We start from the raw sequence: 26637 nt of genomic DNA, 5'->3' as shown, positions 1-26637 counted from the left end.
TTCAACGCGGGCAATACTATTTTATTGATTTAAACATTCTGATTGTGATACACATTTACAAGCATAGTATCCTTTAGCGGCTCCCATACTCTGCTGGCACAACTGATTATTCGTGGCGACTTAGTGTAGCATTATGGACACCTGGGCAGCACGGTGGCCCACACGGTGTGTGCTGTTGACTCCACAGCTCTCCCGGGGCTGGATGGCAGCTTTCTTTGTGGCGGTGAGTGTCCCCCGAGCACCCTCTACTATGTTAGGGCACCGAGGGTCCTGACAGGAAGATGGGCAAGGTCACTAGGCATGGCAATCAAACTCTTCTGGTGAATTTGTTTTTATCAGCTTGGTCTCACTTGTGAGACCAGTGGATAAATTACGGTTATGAAATGACCTCCGTGCAGCCAAGGCTATTTATGGCAAAGTTACAGCGGAAGGGCTTCACTGCTGTATGAACTCCGTTTGATTTTGTGCATTAGTTTCCAGCAAAAGTGAAGGCACAGAAAATACTTGTAATCTTCAAATACTTGCAGGGAATAAGATTAAGCATTTTCCAGTATGGTAGCAGATAAAGTAAAATATCTGAGAAAAGGAACAAGATAATATTTAGTAAGTTTTTTGCCAAACTAAAATATTTTTCTATTTTTTTTTTCCATTTCTTGGAAAACATAGGTTGGTTTGTTTGATTGGTTAGTTGGTTGGTTTTGTTTTTTTTTTTTTTGAGAAAGGGTTTCCTATGTGTAGTCTTGGCTGTCCTGTAATTTATTTTGTAGACCAGGATGGCTTCAAATTCAGAGATCCACTTGTCTCTGCCTCCCCAGTGCTAGGATTAAAGGAGTGTGCCACCACTGCCTGGTTAAGTTATTTTAAAGTGGGATACTTGCTTTATTTTTTGAGACTTTATTTTTATTTTTCACTAGATAACTCCAGGCAGCCTGGAACAGACTATGTAGACCAGGATGGCCTCAAATTCTAGAGATCTACATGCCTCTGCCTCCCAAGTGCTGGGGTTAAAGATGTGTGTACCCAACCAAAAATGAGATTTGTTTTAAAAATCCCTTGGTTCATTGGCAAATCATCAACTTCATATGTAAGCTAGAAATCTCTACCATAATTAAATACAGACAGGTCTCATTTTACACAGGTTAGTGCTAACTGAAAGTTGTTTGCCCTGTTTGTTTATGTGGAAGAATACTTTTATTGAGCACAAGACATGGAGGTTATGGCTGGATAGTAAATGGGGCACTGCCTGTCTGTCCATTCTTTCACTTGTCATTTTCGTGAGGCTCTGGGAAAAGTACTCATTGCCGTTTTTACTGTGACAGCTTGAGCCTCAGAGCCCAGGTCCCATGAATGAGAGCTGAGTTCTTATCAAAACCAACATTTCATCTGAGACTCAAGATGTCCTTGCGAGGAAGCTGGTACAGGTGCTTCGTTGTATAATACTAAATCGGATGCAACAGTCTTACTCCCAATTTGCATCTTAGGTCTCTTCTCAAAGGTCACGGCTTGTATCAGAATCCAGACCACTGGATTTCCAGAATGGGGTTCTCTTTCCTGATAAGTATGGTGTCAGGTGTGAGAGGAGGTTGACCAGAAGGATTTCACAGCAGAGCAACTTTCTCATTATGACAACAATTACATAATAAGATGTTTTTCTCTGCAGTACAATTTATTATTTCCTTCTGGTTTGTTTACAGTGAGATATTCTATCTTCATTTCCTAAGTAAATATGGAATTTGTATTAAAGTTGAAGAAAATCACGCTGTAACTTTAACGAACATTAGTCATAGAAGTCTATGGGCCTAACCTTGCTTTTATAATCCCTAATTCCTTTCAAACTCCCTCTTTAAATTAGAGAAAATAGTAGCGGGGAGATGCTCAGTCAGTAAAGTGTTTGCTGTACAAGTGTAGGGACCTGAGTTTGGATTCCTAATACTTATGCAAATGCAGGGCACAGCAGGGCACATCCGCATTCCCAGCGCTGGAGAGTCAGGGACACAGAGATCCCTGGAGGTCACTGTCCAGGGGGACTAGCCGAATCAGGGAGCTTAGGGTTCACTGAGAGACCCTCTCTCAGAAACATAAAGTGGGGAGCAATTGAGGAGGACACCCAACATCGACCTCTTGGTACCATTAAGAGTCATGCCCACTCACTTGGGAGAAAAGACTTATTTGTTTTCGCCACTTGGAGTATTGTTTCTTAGTCTTTCAAAACTCCTTTTAAACAAACCTAAGAATCATACTTTAAATGTGTAAGTAGCCTGAGTCTCATGGGTATCAATTACAAGTCAGTTACCTGAAAATATATCAAGACCTTTTTTTCATAACAATTCATTTTTGCTCTGTTTGATCCATGTTTCAAACACACAGAAGGTTCAGGGCAGTATGGACATTCCACCTGCCTCACCAACCTCCAACCTCGGTCTCCTCGCCTGTGCTACTGAGATCGTACTTTATGTGACAGGTTGTGTGAAAAGTCGACGATGAAGTGCTGTATGGAAAACACTTAATATTCCCCATACCCCAAATGCAGCCTTTTCTCCTTGCTTTAAAGATTTAATTTTTTTTAACCATGTGCATGTTTCTGTGTCTGTGTGTAGGTATGTGCACATGGGTAGGTGTCCTCGGTAGCCAGAAGAGGATTTGATCTTTTGGGGTCATTGGCAGTTGTGAGGCAGAGGGTCCAGGGGTTGGCTGTGAGACTGTGTCTCCTAGCAATGTCAGAAGCTACATCATAGAGTCTCGCCAGGACGACCGCTCAAATATGAGCTGAACAAGGGCAACAGCAATAGACATGCCAGAGTGGAGGGGTAAAGACCAGGAGGCCTCAACGCTGAGCCAAGAACTGCACGTAACAAAGGGCTGCTCAGCGAGAGCCACAGTCTTCCCCAGGGAATAAGAGCACAGCAATTGCTTATCCAATGCCAGATGCTCAAAGGCCAAAATGTGTGCCCGAAAACATACACGCAAATATACAGACCAAGCAGGTTATGTTTAAAAATATACAGCACATCCACGTATACACACACACAAATGTAATAGCAATTAATGAAAAAAGGGGGCATGAATTTGAAAGAGAACAAAGAAGGAAAGTTTTGGAGGGAGTGAAGGAAAGGGGGAAATATGTGATTATGTTATAATCTCCCGAATAAAATAAATAATTAAAAAAGAAAAATAATCAAGAATGAAATCAGAAGAAGTCGTTTTACTTGTCTTTTTTTTTTTTTTTTAAGACAATATATAAATGAGAGCCCTTAAACGTTTGGAAACATTAAGGAAGTCCTTTTATTCTGAAACATCTAGTAAGGCTGACCTGAGAGAAGCTTTCAACTTTTAGTGACTGTAATGTGACAGAATCATTGCATTTTGTCATCCAGAGGCCAACTGGAGATATTAATCTCAGGTTCTTGTCTGAGACTCGGAGGAACACTCTTTCGAGACTGAGTAATAAGCTGCCTTTCCGCTCCACGGGGCCTTGACTTTGGACTAGGGCTCTCTGCTACGTATTATAGTGTTTTCAGTTCCCAAGAAAAACAACAGACTTTTCTTCTGGGCATTACAAGGTATCTATCTATCTTTCAACTCTTAGTTGTAACTAGGACATGAAAACTGCATTTCTTAGAGGATTCGGTTTACACAAAATTACCCAGATTTGCAAGGTTCTGATAGAAAATGTCATACCCACTGTCATCGGGACGCGACATGAGGATATTCTTAAAGGTATTCTCGCTAGCCAGGGCACAGCATTCACTGAAGGCTCTGACACAGTTTGGGCCTATTTTCACACGGGCAACTCGTTCCTCACAGGTTTCATGGTGGTTATATCTGGCTCCATCATAACAACATTTCTTCAGTACTGGATGTTTGTATTTCGAAGCTGAAATGGTGGCAACACACAGGTCCTTATCACCAACAACCATAATGTCTCAGGCTTGAGAATCTCAAGGGCTATTTTCTCTGCCATCAAAAGATTACCTTGCCAGATGTATTTGTGGAATACAAGTATTTTACATAGTTTTAGGCATGAAAAATAACAAAGATCTGTTTTCCTCAGGTTAAGTATTGGCCAATAAATCCTAAATTCACTTGAGTGAAATTTTTGAGGGGTAAACCTTCACGTCCACCTTTTCCCCACCCCCTGCATTTTAATGGAGGAAACCCCATGTCTTCTCTCCCCTGGTCCTTGGGATACTATAATCGCAGTGGTTTACAGCTGCCTTGAGCTTGTACAGTACCTTGCTCATGTATCATCTCTTGCAGGGACTTTTTTGGCTGGAGACTCAGGCCACGTGCTTCATTTGTGAGGGAGAGAGAATGAACGGAAGAAGAGTGTTCAGGTCATACTGTTGTTATATTGCTTAAAAAATAGATCTTGTTCCTGTGGGATCAACTATCAGTGATCTCATCAAGTTGGAGTTAATAATTTGTTTACTTAACTACTTAACTCATCTCTATTGTTTACTTTTCCTAACATCTTAAGCCTAGAATGGTCTTCTGTAAGCCAGGCTCCCCAGAGGACCATACCACAGAGTTTATGAAGACCCTGAATCTGCAAAGGTTTGCTGGCTTCCTCAGGGCTAGCAGGCAAGCCGACCCCAGACTCCTGAACAGCCTCCTAAGCCTTGAGTACCTTCTTCCATTGGGTGTTCCAGATCACTTGTTGGAACGAGGGCTATTTTGAAAGCTTTATCTGTGTGAGAGAGAAGGAAGAGGGGAAGACATAAAACCTTTCTCAACGGTCTCATGACTGTATTCCATTCTACACCACTGTGGGCCTGTAACAACCGTTAACTCCCCAGCCACCCACAACTCCCATCACCCTAGCAGGTGCCTCATCTCCACCTGGGGGTGGTTTCTATCAACTACCTCACTGAAAAGAATTACTGGGAAAACCCAACTTTTTGTAAACAAGTTTTACATCAGCAAGGATTACCATGCTCTTTAATTTCAAAGTGTGTGGTTCCAGCTGTTGAAGCATCTTCTCTATATTTAGCCTTGATCATCCATCTACCGGGCCTGTGAAAGCCAAACAGTTGAAATCACAGAGGGAACTGAATAGTTTAAGTTACCAAGAGTCAAGCGAGTAATTTCTATTTTGAGGAGGTGAGAATATGTGTATAACATTGCAGATACACACGCATGCACACACACACACACACACACACACACACTTCCCAAGTAAAAGTTTGAAGAAAAGATTTCTAAACAATTAATAGACACAACTGAGATAACAGAAATTGTTTAACAATTAGTTTCTCATATTGTAGTCTTTTCCTACATATTTTATCTAAATATAGTAATTTTGTTTGGCGAACTGAAACATTTTCAGGATTTACTTAATCCAAGAATGTATACGATAAAGTCATAATATAGTAAAAAAAATCTGATTATGTCTCTAGAAAGATGGCATGCTAGTGATGAAATTCACACACACTATATATAAGCAAAACTCCATTTGGAAACAAAGTATGGCTTGTTTAAAGAGTAAAGTAACATGTTCAGCAACCTTCATTCAAAAATATCTAGTGAGCACTACACTGAGATAAGGAATAAACAAGACGGAAGAACTGCAGAGTTCATAGCAGACAGCCCACCCCAACTCAGATTTTCATACATTTTCCCTAGCAGGTTTGATTCAGGAAAGTTACTGCATCTCATTTGGGAAATGAGAAAAATAATATCTACCATGCAGATAGATGATGTGATCAATGGAGGCGGATATCATGGTTATCATGACTATTATCAGCAGTTCAGAGCCTTGCCCTTAAGGAGTTTAAAGTCTAGTGGGGGAAATAGGCGAAGGAAGGAAGGAAGGAAGGAAGGAAGGAAGGAAGGAAGGAAGGAAGGAAGGAAGGAAGGAGAAAAAAGGAAGGAAGGAAGAAGAAAGAAAGAAGGAAGGATGAAAGAACACGACATGAAGATAAAAAGAAAATACAGGAGACTCAGAGGCAGAGAGTAAAGGGGACATTACATTACATCACATCCAGGACTAATATTTCTGCGAAGGATTGTTTCCCTGTGTCCTGAAGAACAGAACTGCAAAGGAGAGTGTAAAGGAGAGGAATGCATTTTGTGCAGAGGGTGCCAGGCTGCTAAGGCAGGAGAGTTTCCTCATGGTGGGTTCTAATAACGTGCCATGGAACAACTGGCGTGAGGTGAAATCTGGGAAATAAGAATAGTAACAAGATAACAAGCTTAGTTCTGCATTAGGGAACCTGTGGCATTTAAAGAAATTACGTAATTTTAAATCAGCCATATTATTTTACCCTCTCAGCTTCAGTCCACATTTTTAGGAAAAATATTTTCAAAATTAACCCAATACAAACTCCCCTAGAGAGGGCAGAGGGAAGATGATTACAAAGCGGTTCTCCTTTCAGTTGTGTGGTAGCTGTTTATAACTACGGCATGACTTGTCTTAAACATCCTACTCTATGTTCCCTGAGGGCAGGGAGTGTGCACACTTGATTTCTCTTTGGCAGCTTGCTCTCTTATTGTCGTTCACACACCAGGGTGCTCCTCAGCTATGTATTCCATCAGCTCCTGTATGGATGTGGTTTTAAATCCTTGCATATGATGCCGAACAGAACAAAATTTCTCACACACACGCACACACACATTTTGATTAAACCCAAATCTCTGTGCCGTCTAGGCATAGGTGCTCATCCACCAGGCTATAACCAAATTTCCCCTTGCCTAGAAATGGACGCTCTGTTAGGATCCTTTAGAGGTGGCTCCGGGTGGTTTTGTTGAAAGAAACAGAAGGGACTACTTAAAGATTCTTTGTCTTCTAAATTTTTATTGCTCTCTCTATAAAAAGGATGGCTGGGCAATTTGGGGGACTTTTTCTGAGCGTGTGTGTGTGTGTGTGTGTGTGTGTGTGTGTGTGTGTGTGTGTGTTTGCCAAGCATGCTAGTGTGTATTCATTTATTAAAGTAGGGTTTCACTTTGCTGCTCTCCTCTTTCTTCAGTATCCAGAGTAGCTGAGACTTCTGGTATGTTTGGATTGTGCTACAGTATCTGGGATTCGTTTTTATTTTGCCAAGAATTGGACCTAACTTCTCCAATACTTTAGGAGGGTTCACACATACAGCCCTGAGCTGTGCTTTGTCATCAGTAGGTGGCTCCTCTTAACCACCTCTGCCTTGCCACCAAAGTTCCAGGTGAGCGTTTCCGAAAGTAACTTACTAACAGACATTTTTACATACTTAGGGTTAGTAGGAATCCTGAAGTCAGGGAAAGAGGTGATTCCAGTATGATTGCTTCCTTCTACTATGCCAACTTCGGATCCTTCAGGGTCCTTTGAGGAAACAAAAGAAAAGGAGTAACAAGAAAACCCACTCCTGTCTTGGTTCATTTTTTGTTGTCATAGAAGATTATCCAGATAGCAGGAGAGTTTTAGAGAATAGAGATTTGTTTTGGCCCACAATCCAGGAGGCTAGGGGTTGAAGGAAGAGGACAGGGGGTTGTCCTGCTTTAACTCTGGACAGAAAAACAGAACAGCAGGCAAGCCCATGGGAAGAGTTTGTTCTCAAGGCGGGCCACTCCAAGAGAGCGCTCTCCCATGAGAATAGCCCTACTCAGTCTAGGAGGAAAGTCTCACAGAGCTAAGGCAGAACTTACTATGAACGTTAAGACTGTCTCTCTGGTGACTGGCTTTAAGGCTTCATCCAGCGAATACACGGCAACCTTTACTGCAGGAATAAGTGATATCATCAAAACCCTTGTGAAACAAGCACTGTTAGCATTTGTGAAACAAACATCTTCAGGGTGAAAATGATTTCAAATACATTGGATGGTATCACTCAAAGGTTAGCAAAATAATATAGTTTAGAAAACTTTCATGAGATAACTCTCATTAAAAGCTAGATACAATCCATAAATAAAGACACATATTTAAAAGAAAATTGTTGGCAAATATATACATCACTAAAGACTTTCATTCTGAAACAAATCCCCATGAGTTACTTCTAGTGAATGGTTCATTTTATGAAAATATGTATGTGAAACCTGCAGAGAACACGTGCAGAGTAAAAATTAGTTATCTTTGCAATTTGGCCACCATTTCTTGGGAATTTCATAATATCAAAAGAGTGAGACCTACAGTGGGTTACATGAAAGCACACAATGCTGCCTTACCTTAGGGTTGAGGAGTTTAATGGGAAATTGGGAGTTTGGTTCAGACAGCATACACCCTCCTGATTAGGAAAACTACCAGCAAGGCTCCAAATTAGGTCTCCCTGGAAAGTTGCCGTGATTATGCGATTTTGCAACATTCGTGCACCAGGTCCCACGATTAGTCTCTCCTCAGTAAGAGAACAATGGCAGCATCGCAGAACCGCTAGTCTCCTGGACCATGCCAGGCAAGCATTCCATCACAGAAACACATCACTAAACCTTTGTTCTCTTACTAAGTGGCCCAGGTTAGCCCGTGATTCACAACCCTCCTACATCAGCCTTCCATGTTCTGTGATTACAGACACGCACCACCATGCCCTGCCTTAACTTCTATTTTTTAAATTTCATATGTGTATCAAAGCTTATTTATTTATTAACTTGCTTACTTATTTTTACATCATTTCTACCCCAGGCCTATTACTGTTATATTTACATACACACACACAAACACACTCCTGTGTTGCTCCTGTGCACACGTGTTCTGACTATTCGGGACTGGATCAGCTATTGCGGGCTCATCCCTGGACAAAACTGACTCTCCCTTCTCAACAGTCATTGACTGCCCATAGCTCTTCATCTAGGCTGAGGCCTTTTAAAACTTCCCCTGCCTGTGTTGGTATGTCAGCTACAAAGGCCCACAGCTGCTCAAAATACAAACAGCAGAAGACAGTGGGATATCTACCCCCAAACGATACCTCTAAACCACAGCCCTATACCTACAGTTCAGGGAACATTGTGGAGCAGGAGGCGGAAAGAATGAGAGATCCAGAGGACCAGGATGCCCCCGAAATCTTAGTACCGTGGTTGCCTAAACTGCATTGAGCATTTTGGTAGAGATTCTAACTCCACTCTTTGGGGCACAGTGACACATTTTCATTCTTTGGGGCTTTTCAAACCAGTTCATAGCCCTGTCTTGATCCACACACTAAAATAGAAATAGTGCCATAACACCATTTCAGCTCCTTGTCAGTGTGGTGTAAGCTCTATGAAGAAATCCCATCAAAACACATTTTGCCAGGGTAACAAGGTGAAATCGATCTGAACAGTAAGCCTCCCACACTCCACTCTCTCCTTCCTTCCCTGCTGCCGTCCACCTCGAATTCCCCCTCCTGTCTTCGGACAACCCTGCCCTCCCTGTCCAGTTATCAGGAAGGAGCTATTAGCAGCATGTGGCAAAAGCTAAGATCCCAGGTTCTGAAGTTCCAAACTGTGGTCTCCTCTCCTCTCTGTCTGTGGTTTCCTCTTCCCTGCTTGACCTTTGAATCTTAGCTAACTAGTAAACCAGGAACATTAGCATTGCCTCGCCATAGTACTCGCAGACGCGTAGAACACAGAGTTTCCACATGACTCAGCACCAAAGAGCAAAAGAAGCAGCAAACATTTACATTATCATCATTGTTTTAATAACTAGTATTTGCATAGTTTCTAACCTAGTTTTTGACTAACTTCAACTATTAATCTTAGTTCTCAGAGGCCTCCTGTTTGCTAGACAATGAAATAAGAGTGGCGAAACGAGTCACATATGGCTGTCTCTTAATGTTGGGTGGGAGAGGGGAAATACAGTTACGTAGACTTCCAGGAGCGTGGGGAGCTACAGAGGGCCCTGGCTTGCCTTGTGAGGGTACAGAAGAGAGGACAGAGGATGCGCCTTGGTGATGGAGTACTTCCCTGGCCTATAAGGGGCCCTGCATTTTGATCCGTAGCACTGACAAAGTAAGAGGATACGGAGAGTGTGTGAAAATGTGAGTGGGGGCGGGGTGGCGTTGGCGGGCAGATGTAGTTACAGGGTCGGGCAGCTCCCTGTGTGAGGATGGTGCCAGCAGGAGTTAACTGAGGCAAAGGAGGGGTTAAGAATGTGCTGTGCAGAGGCAAGGGCACTCAGCACCACCTCCAGATGGACAAGAAGACGCCAGGAAAAGCATCTGAGCTGAGAGCAGTTTGCCATGAGTCTACAGCTGAGGGGGCCATAGTACAGCTAAGGGAGCTGAGGAAGAGGGCAGGACACAGGCTGTCCAGAGCTGAAGGATTCTGAACAATATTCTAAGGCCCTTTATCCTAGGAAGCCTTGGAGACTTAAGTCTTTTTTTTTAAAGTAATTTGTTTGTTTTTGTTTTATGTGCATTAGTGTTTTGCCTACATATATGTCTGTGAGAGGGTGCCAGAGACTCTGGAACTGGAGCCATGTGGGTGCTGGGAATCGAACCCTGGTCCTTTGGAAGAGCAGTCCATGCTCTCAACCACTGAACCATCTCTCCAGGCCCAAGACTTAAGTCTTTATTCAAAGATGCTTCGGCAGATAATCCTTCACACATCTTCACACTACATACACCAATAGGATAAAGGACTTTAGAATATTCTTGTGGGCGCGTAAACCAAATCATTTTGGAGTCAGATCAGTGGTTCTGGCAAGGACACTCTGTCTCAGCTGGTGGCGATATCCTCACCCTGTCGAGGCCTTCCCTTTCTAGCAGGTGCTCTTGCTGAATGATGTGATAGTTATCATACAACCCCATTCCACCTCGCTACTGACAGTATCAGCGTCCACCAAAACTAGAAGGTGTCTACTGTGCGCGAGTTTAAAAAAGCGAAACAAAGCAAAACCGATGCTCCCTCCTGCCATTGTTGGTCCTTCCCCCAAAGTGTCGTCAGTGAAGCAGCCCCCCTTCCTCCCGCCACATGCACACCTTGCAAAAACCCGGCTCTAACTGTAGTGAAGGGAAGTGGTATGTGGAAAAGAGCAGAACATTTTATAAACCAGTCGACATTTTTTCTGCGCCTCTGTTCTTTGGGGGGGAAACATAGGCTCCTACCATTCCCCTCTAACAGGAAGACTGTAAATGTGAAACCATGCTTGGCAGGCCCCTTCTTATGTGGATAAACGTAGAAAACCAGCATCTAGACATTTCTGTGATGTACTTTAATCCCTGCCAAACATCCAATCTTCATTTGGAATTCTCTTTCCAACTTGACTAGCTACCGAATCCAAGAATGCTTTACTGACAAGATTTTAAGCTAAATCATTTCCCCGTGCCAGAACTGTATTTGCAATTATGTCTTCTGTACTTTTGATGATTAGATTCTCTAATGGGGCAATCATTGATTGTGTGATTTATTTAGCAATTCCTCTATAAATTAAAAATGAAAGTGCTGTTTGAGAGTATAAATGCCATTAGGATTTGAGTTTCTCTTAAGTAGAAACCATCTCCACTCATTTTCAGATATTAAAAGGTCCACATATTTATGTCATTTCTGTCCCCTGAGTGAAGCATCATATACTCTACCAGGCTGCTCTGGAGTGTACACAGGCTTGTCAGTCTGAATGAAGAGAGTGCCATTGTCATAGACGATTGACATTATTTTTGATGTTGAAAAATGCTTGGACACAACTTCCAAATACACATGCGAAGACGAGTTTTGCCCTTCAGACAACTGTTTGGGCTGAATCTGTAAAACAAAAACAAAAACCACGGATGGGAAAGTCCGACTGTGACGTTGCAAAGCATTCTGACCTTCTCAAAAAACAAAACAAACAAACAAAACCAAAACAAACAAAACCACTCAGGTCTCATTGAGACCAAAATTGAATTTGTGTATTGCATCATTTTTAAAGAAGTACACCGGCTCAGCAGTTAGAAGCTCTGGTTGGTCTTCCAGAGGACATATGTTCAATTCCCAGCACCTCCAAGGCAGCTCAAACCATCTCTGACTCCAGTTCCAGGGGATCCTATGCCCTCTTCTGCATTCAACAGTACCCAAACATTCATGCAAGCTCCCATATGCCTGAAATTAAGAAATGATAATGAGTTAGGTGTAGTGGTACATCGCTTTAATCCAAGCACTGGGAGGCAGAGGAAAGAGGTAGCTGTGAGCTTAAGGCCAGCCTGGCATCCTGGTCTACACAGTGAGTTCTAGAACAGTCAGAATTACCCAGTAAGACCTTGTCTCAAAAACAACAATTAATAATAGTAATAATAATGATGATGATGATAATAAAAGAGGTACAGTACTTCACTACAGAAGCTGAGGCAAGAGGATCTTGATTTCCTGTCTATCCAGGACTACATGGAGACAATCTGCTTTATATACACAATCAACCAACCGAACTAAGTAACTAAAACCTCTTCAGGAACAAAAATAATGGATTAGTTTTGCCCAAAGCCCTTCATTGTCTTACATCACGCTAAAGTTTTAAGATAAGCATACATATATATACATCTATTTTGAAATATATGCACATATATATATATGAATATATATACTTGAATTAAGCAGAAATCTTACTCCTATTATTTTTAGATATTTAAAGGCCAAGATAGGGACTGGAGCAATGGCTCAGTGGTCAAGAGACTTACTGGTCTTGCATAGGACCAGCCTCCATGTCCGACAGCTCACAGCCACATGTAGCTCCAGTTTCTGGGGGATCTGATCAGCCCTTCTAGCATCTAAGGGCCTGCATGTGCATGGTGTATACAAACTCATTCAGGCACATGTTAAAACATATAAATAAAGAAAAGAAAACATACAAACTTAAAAATACTAGAAAACCTGCCCAACTCTAACCTTAGGCCCTTTAGAACATTTTCTTTTTTACTTTCCTCACGAATTTCTTGCTGTAGAGAAACATCAATTTCTACAGAGCCTTGTTTTTGGTTTGAGAAAGGGTTTTCTGTGTAGCCTTGGCTGTCCTGAACTCAATTTGTAGACAAGGCTGACCTTGAACTCACAGAGATCCACCTGTCTCTGCCTCCCGAGTACTGGGATCAAAGGTGTGCGCCATGGAGCCTGGCTACTTTCTCATTTTTTATGTTTTTTTGTTATCACAACTTTTAATAAGATGGGTTGCAAATACTTTTCCAAAGAATCTGTATTAAAATGACTCTGCATGTCACTGGGGTTTGAACCCAGGGCCCTGTGGGTGCCATGCTGTACCACTGAACTATGTCACGTCCCCTGCCTGGAAATGTGGTAATTGGAGAAAAAGTCATTTGCCTAAGCTTGCTATTTCTCTTGCTGATTATCAATGAGAGCTGTTCCTGCAGTAGCCAGGCATTTCCCTGGAGGCTGTAACTGTAGCTCAGCACTCTCTGAGAAAACTCTGGCCTAACAGGAGACCCTGGCCCCATCCCCAGCGCACCGTCATCACTGAAAGTAGGGAGGAAGTCACATATTGGTGAAAAAAAAATAAAAGAAAATCATATTTTTTATTAGTTTGGACCACATCCAGTAGTCTATGCATCTGGCCAAAGACTATGCATCTATGTTAAGAGCATGCATGTTTAAGTTTCTCCGTTTTTAGTGATAATTCCATGCACAAAATTATTTTAACTCATCTCCAAATGTTTCCACATCATTACAACATTATTTTCCAATAAAAATTGGTAATATTTACATGCATTCTCAAAAAGCAAACACAATTTTCTGTTTAGATTACTGTTAAACTCAGGGTTTGGAGAGATGGCTCAGCAGTTAAGAGCACTGGCTACTCTTCCAGAGGACCAGGGTTCGATTCCTAGCATTGACATCGCAGCTCACAACTGTCTGTAACTCTAGTTCCAGGGATCCAACAACCTCACCTAGACATACATGCAGGCAAAACACCAATGTACATAAAATAAAAATAAATAAATCATTTAAAATATATACAAGGATTTTGTTAAACTCAGATTATTATCAGTTAATGATAATCATATAATAATTACACAGTGGTTGACTGAAACAAATGCTATCAATATTCAAAATTATACATATTTTACCAAAATATTTTGTATAGATACTTTAAAAAGAAAGACAAATACATACTGTTAAGATTGTAGAGTTTTTGAATTTATTTTCTGGTGATAAATGTACAGAGCTTGAAGAGTAATTAGCATTTTTATCAGGGTAACTTTTTATAGAGATGGTTACATCAAATGGGTCAGTGTGACCGTGGGCTTCAAATGTAACTTGTTCATATTCTCCGACTCGGAAGACTTTTGGTGTTACAACGGTGCATCTGTTGAAACAGGAAAAGGCTCAGTAGCTTTGGAGACACAGTCTTCTACCTCTGGTTCATGATCATCTCAGGATAGATGTATTTTCTAATAGTCATGTTTAGAAAAGTACACTTGTAAAAAAAAAAAAAAAGAAAAGAAAAGTACACTTGTTTGTGATCAATGACAAATTCAGCATATTTTTTTTTAGGAGAAGTAATAGAACAGGGAATTTATTTGGTTCATAGTTTTAAAAGTAGTCCTAGTGTGTCTCTGGCCTACCCTACCTAAAGAGTTCTAAATAAGGCCATAATGCGTTAACATTTTATGTGCTGATATAAACACACACACACATACACACACACACACATACACACACACACACACACACACACACACACACACACACACTTGACTAGAACATGTAAGTGGTGTCATTTTTCTCCAATGAAGAAAAATATCAAATAGGCTCCAGTCATTGAATGCCAGCTCTGTCTTCTGGTGTGTGAGAGAGGTTAATCTCTAGCTTTTCTGTCACCTTTTTCTGTGGTGAGCTAAATAAGAACATGTCTATAAAGCATTGCATCTCACTACCCAAGAAATAATGGCACTCACTAAAGTAGTCAAAAGAAAGTGGTCTTAAAAATGTGTTACATCTGTGGGAAGACAAATTTACAACACAGACGAGCTAGAGGAATGTCCACAAACTAAAGGAGAAAGTCCTGAGTGTGAGCTAACCGGCAGTAGCGCTGCTAGCTTGATGACAACAATCGTCATGTGACCGAGTTTCGACATATGTTACATTCAAGCCACAGTAACTTGATCAAGGCCACACGGTTTATAAGTGAATGCGGCAGGAGTTTATATTCAGAACACTCCAGTTTCTTTGTTTATAATTGGGGTCAAGCTTGCAAGCCTACAACCGTAGGCTCTTCAGTTTTGTTTTGCATGGAATTTATACAAAAACAGAATTGAAGGCAAGCTTTGAAACATTTTTTGCTGTTGTCCTTTTTCAAGAGAGGATTTCTCAGCTTAGTAGTAGATCTGGCAGGTCTCAAACTTGGAGATCCTCTTACCTCTGCCTCTCAAGTTCTGGAATCAAAGGCTTGGGCCAACACGACCTGGTTTTGAAATACAATGGTCATTTAAGTGTCCCAACAGATAGGGGCACACCCACCACCCAACCTGAGGATTATTACAGTCAACTACCAATATTATAATATTTTAAGTTATATTGTTATTTTTTAATGCATAGCTTAAAGTAAGTTTAAAGTTTCACCAATCAGCCAGCCTTTCATAACAATAAAGCTAATCAGCAATTCAGACCTCTGTTCTCCTACACAGGTAATTTGGAGGCATTTATAGACCGATTGAGGGATCTGTAAACCTTCGTCATCTGATGTACATGCTTAGCAGAGACACAGAAAATGAGAATGGACATTAAGATTCCATCCTCGGGGTTGGGGATTTAGCTCAGTGGTAGAGCGCTTGCCTAGCAAGCGCAAGGCCCTGGGTTCGGTCCTCAGCTCTGGAAAAAAACAAAAACAAAAACAAAAACAAATGTGTGTTAAAAAAAAAAAAGATTCCATCCTCAGCCTGGTATACAAACATCACTCACTGTGCCATCCCCAGCAAGTTATATAGACATTACTCACTATATTGCTACAGCACTATACAGTCAGTATGGAGGGCCTCACTATCACTCCCATTTTAAGACTAGCCAAGTGTTATTCATTTGTCCTGGGCCATCGCGCTAGCCAGCTACTGAATTAAGAACTTAAGGTGAACAGCCTGTTTCCAGAATTAAAACTTCTAGTGGTTGTCCTAAACTGAACTTGCTGAGAATTTTTGAATGAGACAAAAAAATATATATTAAGAATTAAAGGCTCCCTTAATTTCAGTGTTCTTCGAGGCCGTGGGCTGCTCTGCAGTTCTTCCATTGTCTATGTGATGGAGTGGTGAGATACAGCATACTCAAAATGCCAACGCGCCTCATCTGGTGTGGTTCTCCTTCATACGCATGTTGGTCCTCACTGATGTATCTGCAGCATAGATGCACACACACATCTGCAGTGTGCCCATGGGAACAACTTCATCTTTTTATGTTCTTTAACCAGCAGCGGAGCATCAGGCCTCAAGCTTGCAGAGGCAGGAGCGTTAGTCTGGCCTTTCCCTAGCATGCTTTCCCCCAGGCATGTGTGTGGCTTGCTCCTTCACTTCTGTGCTTTGACTTCTAAATCTTCTTACACACCTTTACACGCCCCATTCTTATTTATGCATCTCTCATTCATTCCCCGACTCTCCCACTATGATGAAAGCTCTAGGAATTTCTCTTCCATCTGTTACACCCTCACTGCCTGTCACACAGAAAGTGCTCAACATATAGTTATTGGATCAAACAATTTATCCATTGAGTGATTGATTCCCATGGTTTCACAATATGCTTTGTCACTTTTTCAGAAAAAGTGTGGAGCTGCCTTTCCGTAAGGGCCAACACAACGCTGTAGAAAACTTTCAGAACATTTTCAGCACGAATCATGGGAGCCCAGGTTCTGACCCTAATTTTATCAGTACTTCTTCTTTGGTTGGTTGGTTTTGGTTTTTAAGAGAGAAAAAGAACATGGAGTCGAGCAGGGGAGAATCTAGGAGGAACTGGGAAAGGTGGAAGATTATGATCAAAATGTATGAAAAAATTAAAAATAAAATATACTAATTAATTTAAAAAGGAGCTGATACCCAAGTAACTGTAGCAGAACCATAAAAAACACAAAGAAACTAAGCACCAAATACAAATAAGCAAAACAAAACCCAAAAAGTATATATGTGTATGTCTCTCTCTATATATACATATAAACAATAATATATTACATATTCTTTTGGTTAAGTTTTTGTTGACAGTAATGTGCATAACCACTTCCATTGTTCTTACAGGCAGCAGAGCTGTGGTGGGTTAGCCACTCACTGATCTAAGAGCTGCCACGAGCTGTCATGCATTGGCCACTCACTGATCCAAGCTCGACTTTCTCACTCAGAAGAGCTCACACACTTGGTGTCTCAGGGGAGACGGTATTGTCAGGTTTGCAAGGTGACGCACACCCACTTCTCAGGCGTCACAAGCTCACACACACCATAAAACAAAGATGCTTTGCCTCACTTACATTTGTATCTGTCCCCAACTTTTCTCCAGGAAGATCAAACACAAAAATATCCCCCAAAAACACATGGCTTGAGATGGGATCAGAACCAAATATGTCACCTCTTTGAAGCTACCTTCCGTTTAAAGTAAAGTGAACATAAAAATTTGGGATCAATTAGGTTGTGTTAATTATTAACAACAGGAAAAGGGATCACCATATCAGACAACTGGAATCAGAACAGAAACACCATTTCAAGCCCAGGAACACAGGCAGAAGGTATTGTGTAGGAGTTTGCACCAGGACACTTATTTTTATTAATGCAAAATAAGGACTCACACGTGGGATCCTGGCCCTGTGAAGAACCCTGTGCTAGAAAGCAGGAACCTCAATGCCTTTGGCTTTCTTTCCAGGCCATTTGCTCTAACGCTCCAGTGTTGTTGAGCACACCTGTGATAGTCAGTATCTTCCCTGTGACAAATACTTGAAATAATCTACAGGAGGGAAGAATTATTTTCCTCATGGTTTCTGGGATCTGAGTCCAGAGTCACTTGTCCCCATTGCTCCTGGCCCGGGCATAGTGAGGCACATATGGCAGGGGACAGCATGCACTGAGCACCTTCACCTAGTAACCGACAGGAGAAAGAGAGGAAGACAGGCAAGGAGCAGACACAAGATGACTTTCAAAGGCATAATGTATCTGGTCATTTACTTCTATAAATAACCCCGTCTCTTAAGTCTTCACCACCTCCCAATAAGGCCATCAGACTATGACTCCATCGATGGAATAGCCCATTGATAAGTCAGAGCATTCACGATCCAGAAGGGAAGCCCTGTCTGTAGCTGGCTTTTTCTACTTTGTGGCTTCTTCTTTTTCACACTCTTTAACCACCCCATTTCGCTCCCTAACACCAGATAGGAGAGAAGAAGATAAGAGGGGAGAGAGGAATTGGAAAATCCTGACTCTAATTTCTTTCCTTTCATTTCTTCTTTGACCACAGCTACTAACAAACTGCAAACAACCTCCCTAAATGGCCCAAAACCACCCACACACCTCTGTGGCCTTCGCATTTATGTACCCTCGGAAAAGTTCCCAGAATTACAGCTGTCACAAAACTGCAGCTGGCAAAACCACGCCTCTGCTGGAGCACGAGGCAAATCATAATCAGTCTGAAGCGGCCTCATATCCCCACCCCTAGGATTAAAACAAAAACACATTCTTATCATATTTCTGTGTTTTTAAAGAAACCAAAATTCCAAAATTGTCACTACACCCATCAGCCGGCCTTTAACACTCGTCTGGGGGTCGTTGCAGATTCAGACCTTAATAATGTCTGATGGGTTCTACTTCTCTCTGAGATCGACAGAAACCTACCTAGGTTTGTTTTCATGCTGACACAATTTGAGGATGGATCTGAATTAGGCAAGGCCAATCAGGTGATCCCTTTTAGAGAACACCTGAGTGATGTTTTTTAACTTCACTTAAAAAATTTTACCTTCCAGTAGGATTTTAATAGCTTTCATGAAGGACCTGAAGACAAAGATTCCTGTAGCAACTGACTCTAGTTATTTATATGTAAATAAAATCATGTGTAAATACATGTATATGCAAATAAAATCTTACCTTTAATATTTTATTACTTTTTTATTTTTTACAGAATTTTTATTTTTTAATATTAATTACAGTTTCTTTACTTTATATCCCAGCTGTAGCCCCCTCCCTCATTTCCTCCCAATCCCACCCTCCCTCCCTCCTCTCCACCCATGCCCCTCTCTAAGTCCACTGATAGGGGAGGTCTTCTTCCCCTTCCATCTGACCCTAGTTTATCAGGTCTCATCAGGACCGGCTGCAATGTCCTCCTCTGTGGCTGCTCCTTCCTCGGGGGGTGGAGGGGGAGGTCAAAGAGCCAGCCACTGAGTTCATGTCAGAGACAGTCTAATATTTTAATTAAATCTATTTTCATGTTTTATAATCAGTAGAAAAATGTTTATTTATTCAATCTTTATGATTATTCTATCTTTCTATATTTGCTATTTGAAAAAAAACACAAATGTCTCTAAACATAGTTGTATAAACTGCCATTACTTGTTAATGCTGTATTAGCATTGTTTTCTTTGTATTCCTGAGGCCTACTTACCAACCCTTTTAATACATATTTTTAAAAATGTCTCTCTTAAAAATTTATATGAGCGGGGGCTGGAGAGATGGCTCAGTGGTTAACAGCACTGGCTGCTCCTCCAGAGGTCCTGAGTTCAATACCCAGCAACCACACGATGGCTCACAACCAGCTACAATGAGATTTGATGTCCCATTCTGGCAAACAGGCATACGTGCAGATAGAGCAATCAGAAACATAAACAAACAAGTCTTTAAAAAGAATTTATACATGCGAATAATGTATTTCAATCATCGTCACACCACACTCCTCCCTTCCAATCCCTCAGACAGATCCTCCCATCTCCTACTGCTTGTATTATATATACATTAAACTACATACATATCCTACTGGGTCTAATCAGTGCTGTCCATATAAGCGTGGGTGGACCATCCACTGGGGCATGGCCAACCTATCAGGGACCGCAGCAGTTAAAATGCTGACAGTTCTTCCCTGGCAGCCAGCCACTGTCAATGGCACCTCGGCGACAACTTACCGACACTTTTATACTTGTTAGAGGGCTAGAGCGGGACAAAACAAAGACATTATTAAAAATTTGATGTGCACATTTCACTGACAGGCGTCTCTTACATTGTCACCTCAGTGACAAACTTAGCAACATTGTCTGGCCACCTAGTGCATTTATCCCAAAAGAACATCTGTGAAATGGTTCAGCTGGGTTGCGAAAGATGAATCTAAGTAAAGAGGAGTGCTTTTGCCATCGGTTGGGCAAAAATGAAACCACATGAGGAAAAAAAGCCACAATCCGAAGCTTCTTTCACGGGTGTGTGTGTTCACAGGGATGTGTGATGGGCTCTTCCCACACTGCTCTCAAGCTTTTACACCCAGACAGACAATTTATACCACTTGTTTTGCATTCGTTTTGATGCATGGACTCGACATTATCACCAGGAGTGAAACAAACACAGTGACAAAGATGAGGAGCCAAATAACTCCTCAGGTCAAATTTCACACTGTTACCAGTATTTACGTAACTTAGCACACAAACCTTTAGCATTCCCAAATATTGCAACTTTCAGAGTCCTTTTTTCACAAACAGGATCTTTTTGACAAACAGGAAAAATAGCACAGATAATGTTAACATTTCTTAACAGCAGCACAACTACAAGGTAGGGGGAATGGATTGATCTTTGGTCTGGGCAGCTGCCCTGGGCATTGCAGGCTGCTTGGCAAACCTGGCCTCCACCCACTAGAGGTCAGTAGAACCTTCAGGGGTACTAAAATCAACTACACTGTCAAAGGTTCCTGAGGGAGAAGGGAGGGCAAAGAGGTCCCTTGTTGAAAATCTCTGGGTTGTTGTATGCTTGTGTTAGAGCTGATGGAGAATGAGGCTTCTCTCCCTATTAAAGATACAGAATTCAGCAGGATGTTCACGGGAGCTGTTTGAAATGACTATGGAAAATTGTCACCACCACATCCTTTTCCTGCACATCAGTGGTTCTCAACCTGTGGGTCGGAACCTCTTGTGGGGATGGTGGAATGATCCTTTCACAGGGTCTCATAAGACCATTGGAAAATACTGATATTTACATTATGATTCATACCAGAAATAAAATTATAGTTATGAAGTAGCAACACAAATAATGTTATGGTTAGGGTCAGCACAACATGAGAATCTGTATTAAAGGGCCGCCACACCAGGATGTTGAGAACTGCTGCTCTACATGCAGAAGTCATCCCTTCAAAGGCCATTTCTTTACTCATGACAACCAATTAATATCTCCACTAAAGGCTCACAGTCCAATGTTGGCATGCATCCAACCTATTTCCTATCTACTTTCATTAATCAGTCCCAGCCAACCAAATGCGCGTGACTGAGATACATAAACACTAGCAAACCTTCACCTAATTTTCTTTCTCTTAAATGCCACGTTGTAATTGATTTACACAAAGTCTCCACTTGTATATCTAATTAGCATGTGAAATTTACTATGTTCAAAACTGGTATTTCAAAGACCTTCCCTACCTAACAGAGTCAGGAATTGCTAAGATATCCGAGGAAGATCTGCAACATTAAATACAATGACCTGCAGTATCATCTAAGCTCATATATATATATATATATATATATATGCATGTTTTATATATTATATATGTGTTATATATGTATATTTTATAGAATATATTCATATATACATATGTGTATTGATATATACATATTAATATATAATATGATATATTATATATATATATTGTGTGTGTCTGAATGTTTGTATGGGAGCCACATGCATGCTGGAAGCCACAGAGTTCATAAGAGTTCCCGGGAACTAGAGTTGCAGGCAGAGTGGGCTGCCATGTGGTACTGAGAACAGAACCTGGGCCCTCTGCAAGCTCAGTCAGTACTCTTGAGAGCTGACCCATCTCCACCCCCCACCAATTCTACTTTTCAATATCAAAATAACAAGCCATCTCTTTAGTGTGCAGCTACCTTAGATTACTGGATGAGGGGCTCCTCTCTGCTTCTTAGGTCCCTCAAAAATTTCCTGTCTTTTTATCCTGACTCAGAGTGAAGATTTTAAAACTGAAGGGACTGTGATATAAAATGGCAGTAAACTCTCTCTTCTACAAGTGGCCTTGGTCATGGTATCTTGCCACAGCAATGGAAAAGTAACTGAGACAAGAGCCAAGAGAAGAGAGCATCTCAAGAAGAAAGCAGTGGAGAGAATAATGTCCAAACCTGTTGAGCAACTTATGAGTACGTTAGTTATTTTAGCTTTGCCCTTCCACCCTTAGATTTGTGTTCTACTCCAGAATGGTCCCTCTTTAAGCAGCGAGAGGTCCTCTAGCTCTGTGGTTTCCAGTTTGGTTCAGCTGATCAGAGATTCCAGTAAGACATCTGAAGACAGGTAGAGAGGGCGCCAGGGTGTTCTTCCCCTCCCTCCCTGTTGGGTCAGTTTTTAGCAGTGTCCACATTTTTCTATCAAAGGCCACTTTTGATCTCAGTTGGTCCCTCTTGCAGACACAACTGTCTCAGAGGTCCAGTATCAGCTCTCTTCCTTCCCTTTTAGTCCAAGAGATAATTATGGCCCTTTATCTAGTTTCTAGTCTGGAAGTAATTTATCATCCTTTTAATCCCTTAACCATGACCTCATTTTCGTGTTTTTCCCCCTTACTTAACTATCTGTAGGATATCTGAACTATTTAGAATAAATGTCCAGCAAAGCTAAATCTATAATGACCAAAAATAGATAGCAATTACGTGGAACGAGGACTGAGAATGGAGACAAACTACAAGCAAGTATGAGGAAACTGACCACCATGATGGTTGTTTAATTTAGTAGGTTTACTTTAAAATTACTTTAGGTGAATTTTATAGGTGTAAATTATGCCTTCATAAACGCACTTTCAAAATAGTGAGAAGGTGCTCCGCATGCGCTAACACTAAGTCCTCAGCCTTTGCTGAATAAATATAAAACATCATTCTCTCTGTGGCCTCTTCAGTTTCACTCTTGCTCACACCTTTATTACAAGGGCAGAATGTTCAAATTATCAGCTCCCCAGTTTGTTCTAGCTGTAGGAAAGGCTTGATAGAAGGGGCCTACAGTTCATGGGACTGACTGAGAAATTACTTTAGACGTGCTGAACTTGAGGTATTGCTTTACATATCGTTACACTGGGTGTCAGGAAGAATATGTCACCAAGAAGAGCAAAGAAGAGTGATTTGGCTCCTTGACCGTACCCTACTGTAAAGTCTTTTTCTCGAGTCTATAGAGTTAGGGTATTTTCAGGCCAAGTACATATTATTTTGTCAACAATATTTTATGCAGTATTTTTTTTAATTTACTCACTGCCTGTTGTTGTTTTGACAACTGATCTAATTGTATGAGCCAGCTTGTTCAGAGCTTAAAATTCTTCTACATCAGCCTCTTGAATGCTGCTGGGATTACAGGCATATGCCACCATGCCCAAACTCATGCAATGCTTTTGCCACTTGCTGATGATCTTTCTCTGAATTAAAAAAACATTATACTGAGAAATGCAAAAATGATGTGTTCCTAATTTGGTCATTTTATCTATATAAACTAGCTAGCATTCTTCTGTAAAGAAGGAGTAGGGCCACTTTCTCTTTATAGTGATTCACATAGTCAACTTAGAAAGGCTTTAACATTAGAGACAAAGTTAGAGAGAGGTGTGCGGAGCTGGAAATCTTTGCAAACTGGGCATAAGCAAAAGCAGTTGCCGTCCAGTCTTCGGTGTTTTCAGGATAGGCCTTTTCACTCACTTGAGAGAATCGCTTTGACCTTAGGGAAGTGAGTGGTGAATCTGGCTTTAGGGGGTACAGTTCAGAGGCAGGAGTTCCAGATTTGCAGGACTGTTTCTAGGTGCACCTGAGCGTGCAAACCCAGCCCCTGCCTTCCACAAATATCATAAACTTCAGCACTGCAAAAAGCCTGTAGTTAATCCAGGGAGAGGCAGGTTGTTTTTTGTTTGTTTGTTTGTTTTGTGACACAGGGGACAGCAAAGGTCTTCCCATTCTGAGCCAAATACATACCTGGGTTCACAGTGTATTGAAAAGGAAGTCTGTAATTCTCCTCCACTGTCATGATGCCCTATTTTTCTGCTTTTTCACCGTGCTAAAATCTGAAAGCTAAAATGATATCTAAATTCATTCATTGAAGCACCCTCACAGAATACATACATGTTAGGGTTACTACATATCCCCATTTTGACAAAATGGGTACGGAACAAGAAAGCACAAACAAGAACAAAAGCCCAGTTAACCGAGAGACGATATTAAAAGCAGTTCCTGAAGCTTGGTATTTCGTAAATGGCAGCAGATGATTTGATATTTTCTGTAGAGTCAGATCATTTTCTCATAACCATATTCTCGAGCATCTAGGACAGGATTTATATTTATCATGGAAAATATTTTTGTTTTGTAAACTATACCTTACTCTGTGAGACTTTGGGGGTGGGGGAGCATCGCAAGAGCAACTCAGACACAATCCCAGAAGGGTAGGGAGATCCCTGGCCGAGGAGCTATTGGCAACTGATAGATGCAGCAAGACTCAGCTTTCCTCAGGGATGAGAGCCCTGAGAGGCCACCTGCGCTCCAGCAGCTAACCCTGCACCCACACATGTCACGACGGCACTAAAGAGACTCAGTGGGTTTATAGAAAACACACACACACATATTAACTTGGAAGGGGAAAATGTGGTGGGGAACTGAGGAAGATTTGTAGAACAGGCAATGGGGGATGTGTTTGGTCAAAACACGCTACATAGCTGGGGTAGGGGGTGCACACCTTTAATCTCAGCACTTGGAGGCAGAGGTAGGTGGATTTCTGTGAGTTCGAGGCCAGCCTGGTCTACGGTTCCAGGACAGCTAAAGCTACACAGAAAAAGGCCACCTCAAAAAAAAAAAAAAAAAAAAAAGATAGGTAGATAAAAATATACTCCATGTATGTATGAAATTTTCAAACAACAGAGCAAGCTTTATTTTAAAACACAGCCATAATTTAGCTAATTTTTAAAGTCACTAATTTAGGAAGTCACAGAATTGGCAATCGTGGGAGCTGCCGTCTCTGCCTGACAAGTCCCTGTGATTCTCTTTTAAAGGTGATGTACACAGTGACTAGTGTGCAAAAGGGAACCCGAGTAAGAACAACCTCAAGAGCTTCGCTCCAGTTTGGGCGGAGGATCTAGAGAGAACTAAGTCACTGTGCCCTGGCTCACATTTCAACCCTGGAGACAGGTCACAGCCAGACTGCCTACACATCTTCCTAGCTAATGTCTATATTGCAAATTAAATGCAATCCACAAGAATGACAACTTCCTGTCATGGAATAAATTCCCATGGGATGTGAGCTGTCCTCATTCTTCTGCTGTACTTTCTCTCGTTGGGATGGGTTCTTTCAGTGTGCTAAGATGACTGTTAATACTCATGGCAACGAGCCAATGGTCTCTCTTCTAAAGTCTCCAAGGCTGGAGGTACAACTAAGGCTTTCACCATGCTGGACCCCAGAGAAGGTTATTTACTACATCTGTATGAAAAGGGGAAATAGGACATGAAACCAGAGTTAATAAGTGTTCAAAGACCCTCCCTCCTCCCCCGCCGGATTTTGTGTGTAGTTTATGAGGGCTACTGATGGGCCTGATGAATTAACTCTGGCACAGTGTAATTTGACAATGGAACTCAGCTGAATACCGTTACAGAGTAGGGACACAGTCAGGAGCTTGTGCAATAAGTCCAGGTCTCTGGTTGAAAAGACAAGCAGATAGGTATCGAACCAAAGAACAGAACTGCATCTCAATGATGTGCATATACGGAACTAATACATAACATCTGAACTTCGACTGAAAGTGGACACTTCCTTTCAAGGTTAAATGGATCCTCGAATAGTTTGCTTTTCAACTGCAACGACAATCATAGTTGTCGGGGCAGAGCAGCAATCACATGAGAGCCAATAGTGACCCCTGTTGGAAATGACCAGAACTTCCTATCAGGTGCAATTACCTCTGCTTCTATAAAACAGGCAAAGTGTTATCACTTTTAAGATTCCTCTTCCCTCTTTCATCTTTAGCTTCTCCACTCCAAACTTTTGCACAAGTCCTACTGAACTACAATCGTCTGTTACTGGTGTTTTCTTCCAACAACTCTGAATTACTTAATGCCCAGCTCCTTGTTAAGTTCTCCTCCCCAATTCTTCCTGGGGTTCGTACGAGTTGTTCTCTTTCCCAAGCAAATACTTGCCCCTCGGTTAAATTCTTCTTTCAGCGTTAAGATGAAAAGTGACTTCTAAGAAATCTTGCTTAATAATAAAACAATTGGAATATACCGAGAACTTACTAAATGTCAGATATTGTTCTAAGTTCTTTCAAATCATTAAGGTTTGCATTTGTCAGGAAAGCTGCGGGAAATGGAGATGGTTAGCTGTTATGTGGGAGGAAAAAAAAAAAAAATGAGGCAGAGAGGACATTTCTAAAGATGTTAGAAAAATGAGCCAGAAAGTTTGTGGCAAAGAAAGGAAACGTGAAAGCCTAATTGGTGAAAAGGTAGTTAGGAAGAGTTAGAGAGATGGCTCGGTGCTTAAGGGGACCCAGGTTCGATTCTCAGCACCCACAGGGCAGCTCTCAAAGGTCTGTAACTGCAGTTATAGGGGATCTGACGCCCTCTTCTGGCCTCTGCAGACAAGCATGCAAGCAAAACAGAAAATACCGTAGATGGCAGCACTTTGGGGTACC

The 26637-nt window shown here is 41.5% G+C and overlaps 1 protein-coding gene across 2 annotated transcripts; it reads right to left on the bottom strand.

The window, feature by feature from the left end:
- Positions 1 to 17414, bottom strand: LOC129671555 (complement C5-like). 2 transcript variants are annotated; one of them, XM_055600604.1, is made up of 11 exons: positions 17300 to 17410; positions 15218 to 15262; positions 13972 to 14164; positions 11454 to 11616; positions 7618 to 7688; positions 7203 to 7294; positions 4931 to 5013; positions 4628 to 4687; positions 4233 to 4289; positions 3679 to 3874; positions 1 to 576 (listed from the first exon to the last, which is right to left on the bottom strand). In XM_055600604.1, the coding sequence occupies exons 1-11, from the start codon at positions 17362 to 17364 to the stop codon at positions 537 to 539; spliced, it is 1065 nt and encodes a 354-aa protein (XP_055456579.1). In that variant the 5' UTR covers positions 17365 to 17410; the 3' UTR covers positions 1 to 536. The 2 variants fall into 2 exon arrangements, with proteins under 2 accessions (XP_055456579.1, XP_055456578.1); XM_055600603.1 differs by lacking the exon at positions 1 to 576 and having other exon boundaries at positions 3183 to 3874; positions 17300 to 17414.
- Positions 17415 to 26637: the final 9223 nt, after the last annotated feature.

This window comes from Psammomys obesus, unplaced genomic scaffold (genome assembly GCF_907164565.1).
Source record: "Psammomys obesus unplaced genomic scaffold, mPsaObe1.curated_primary_1811, whole genome shotgun sequence".
Classification (NCBI taxonomy): Eukaryota; Metazoa; Chordata; class Mammalia; order Rodentia; family Muridae; genus Psammomys; species Psammomys obesus.
The sequence above is the reverse complement of the archived record's forward strand: the minus strand, read 5'-3'. Positions and strand labels throughout refer to the sequence as shown.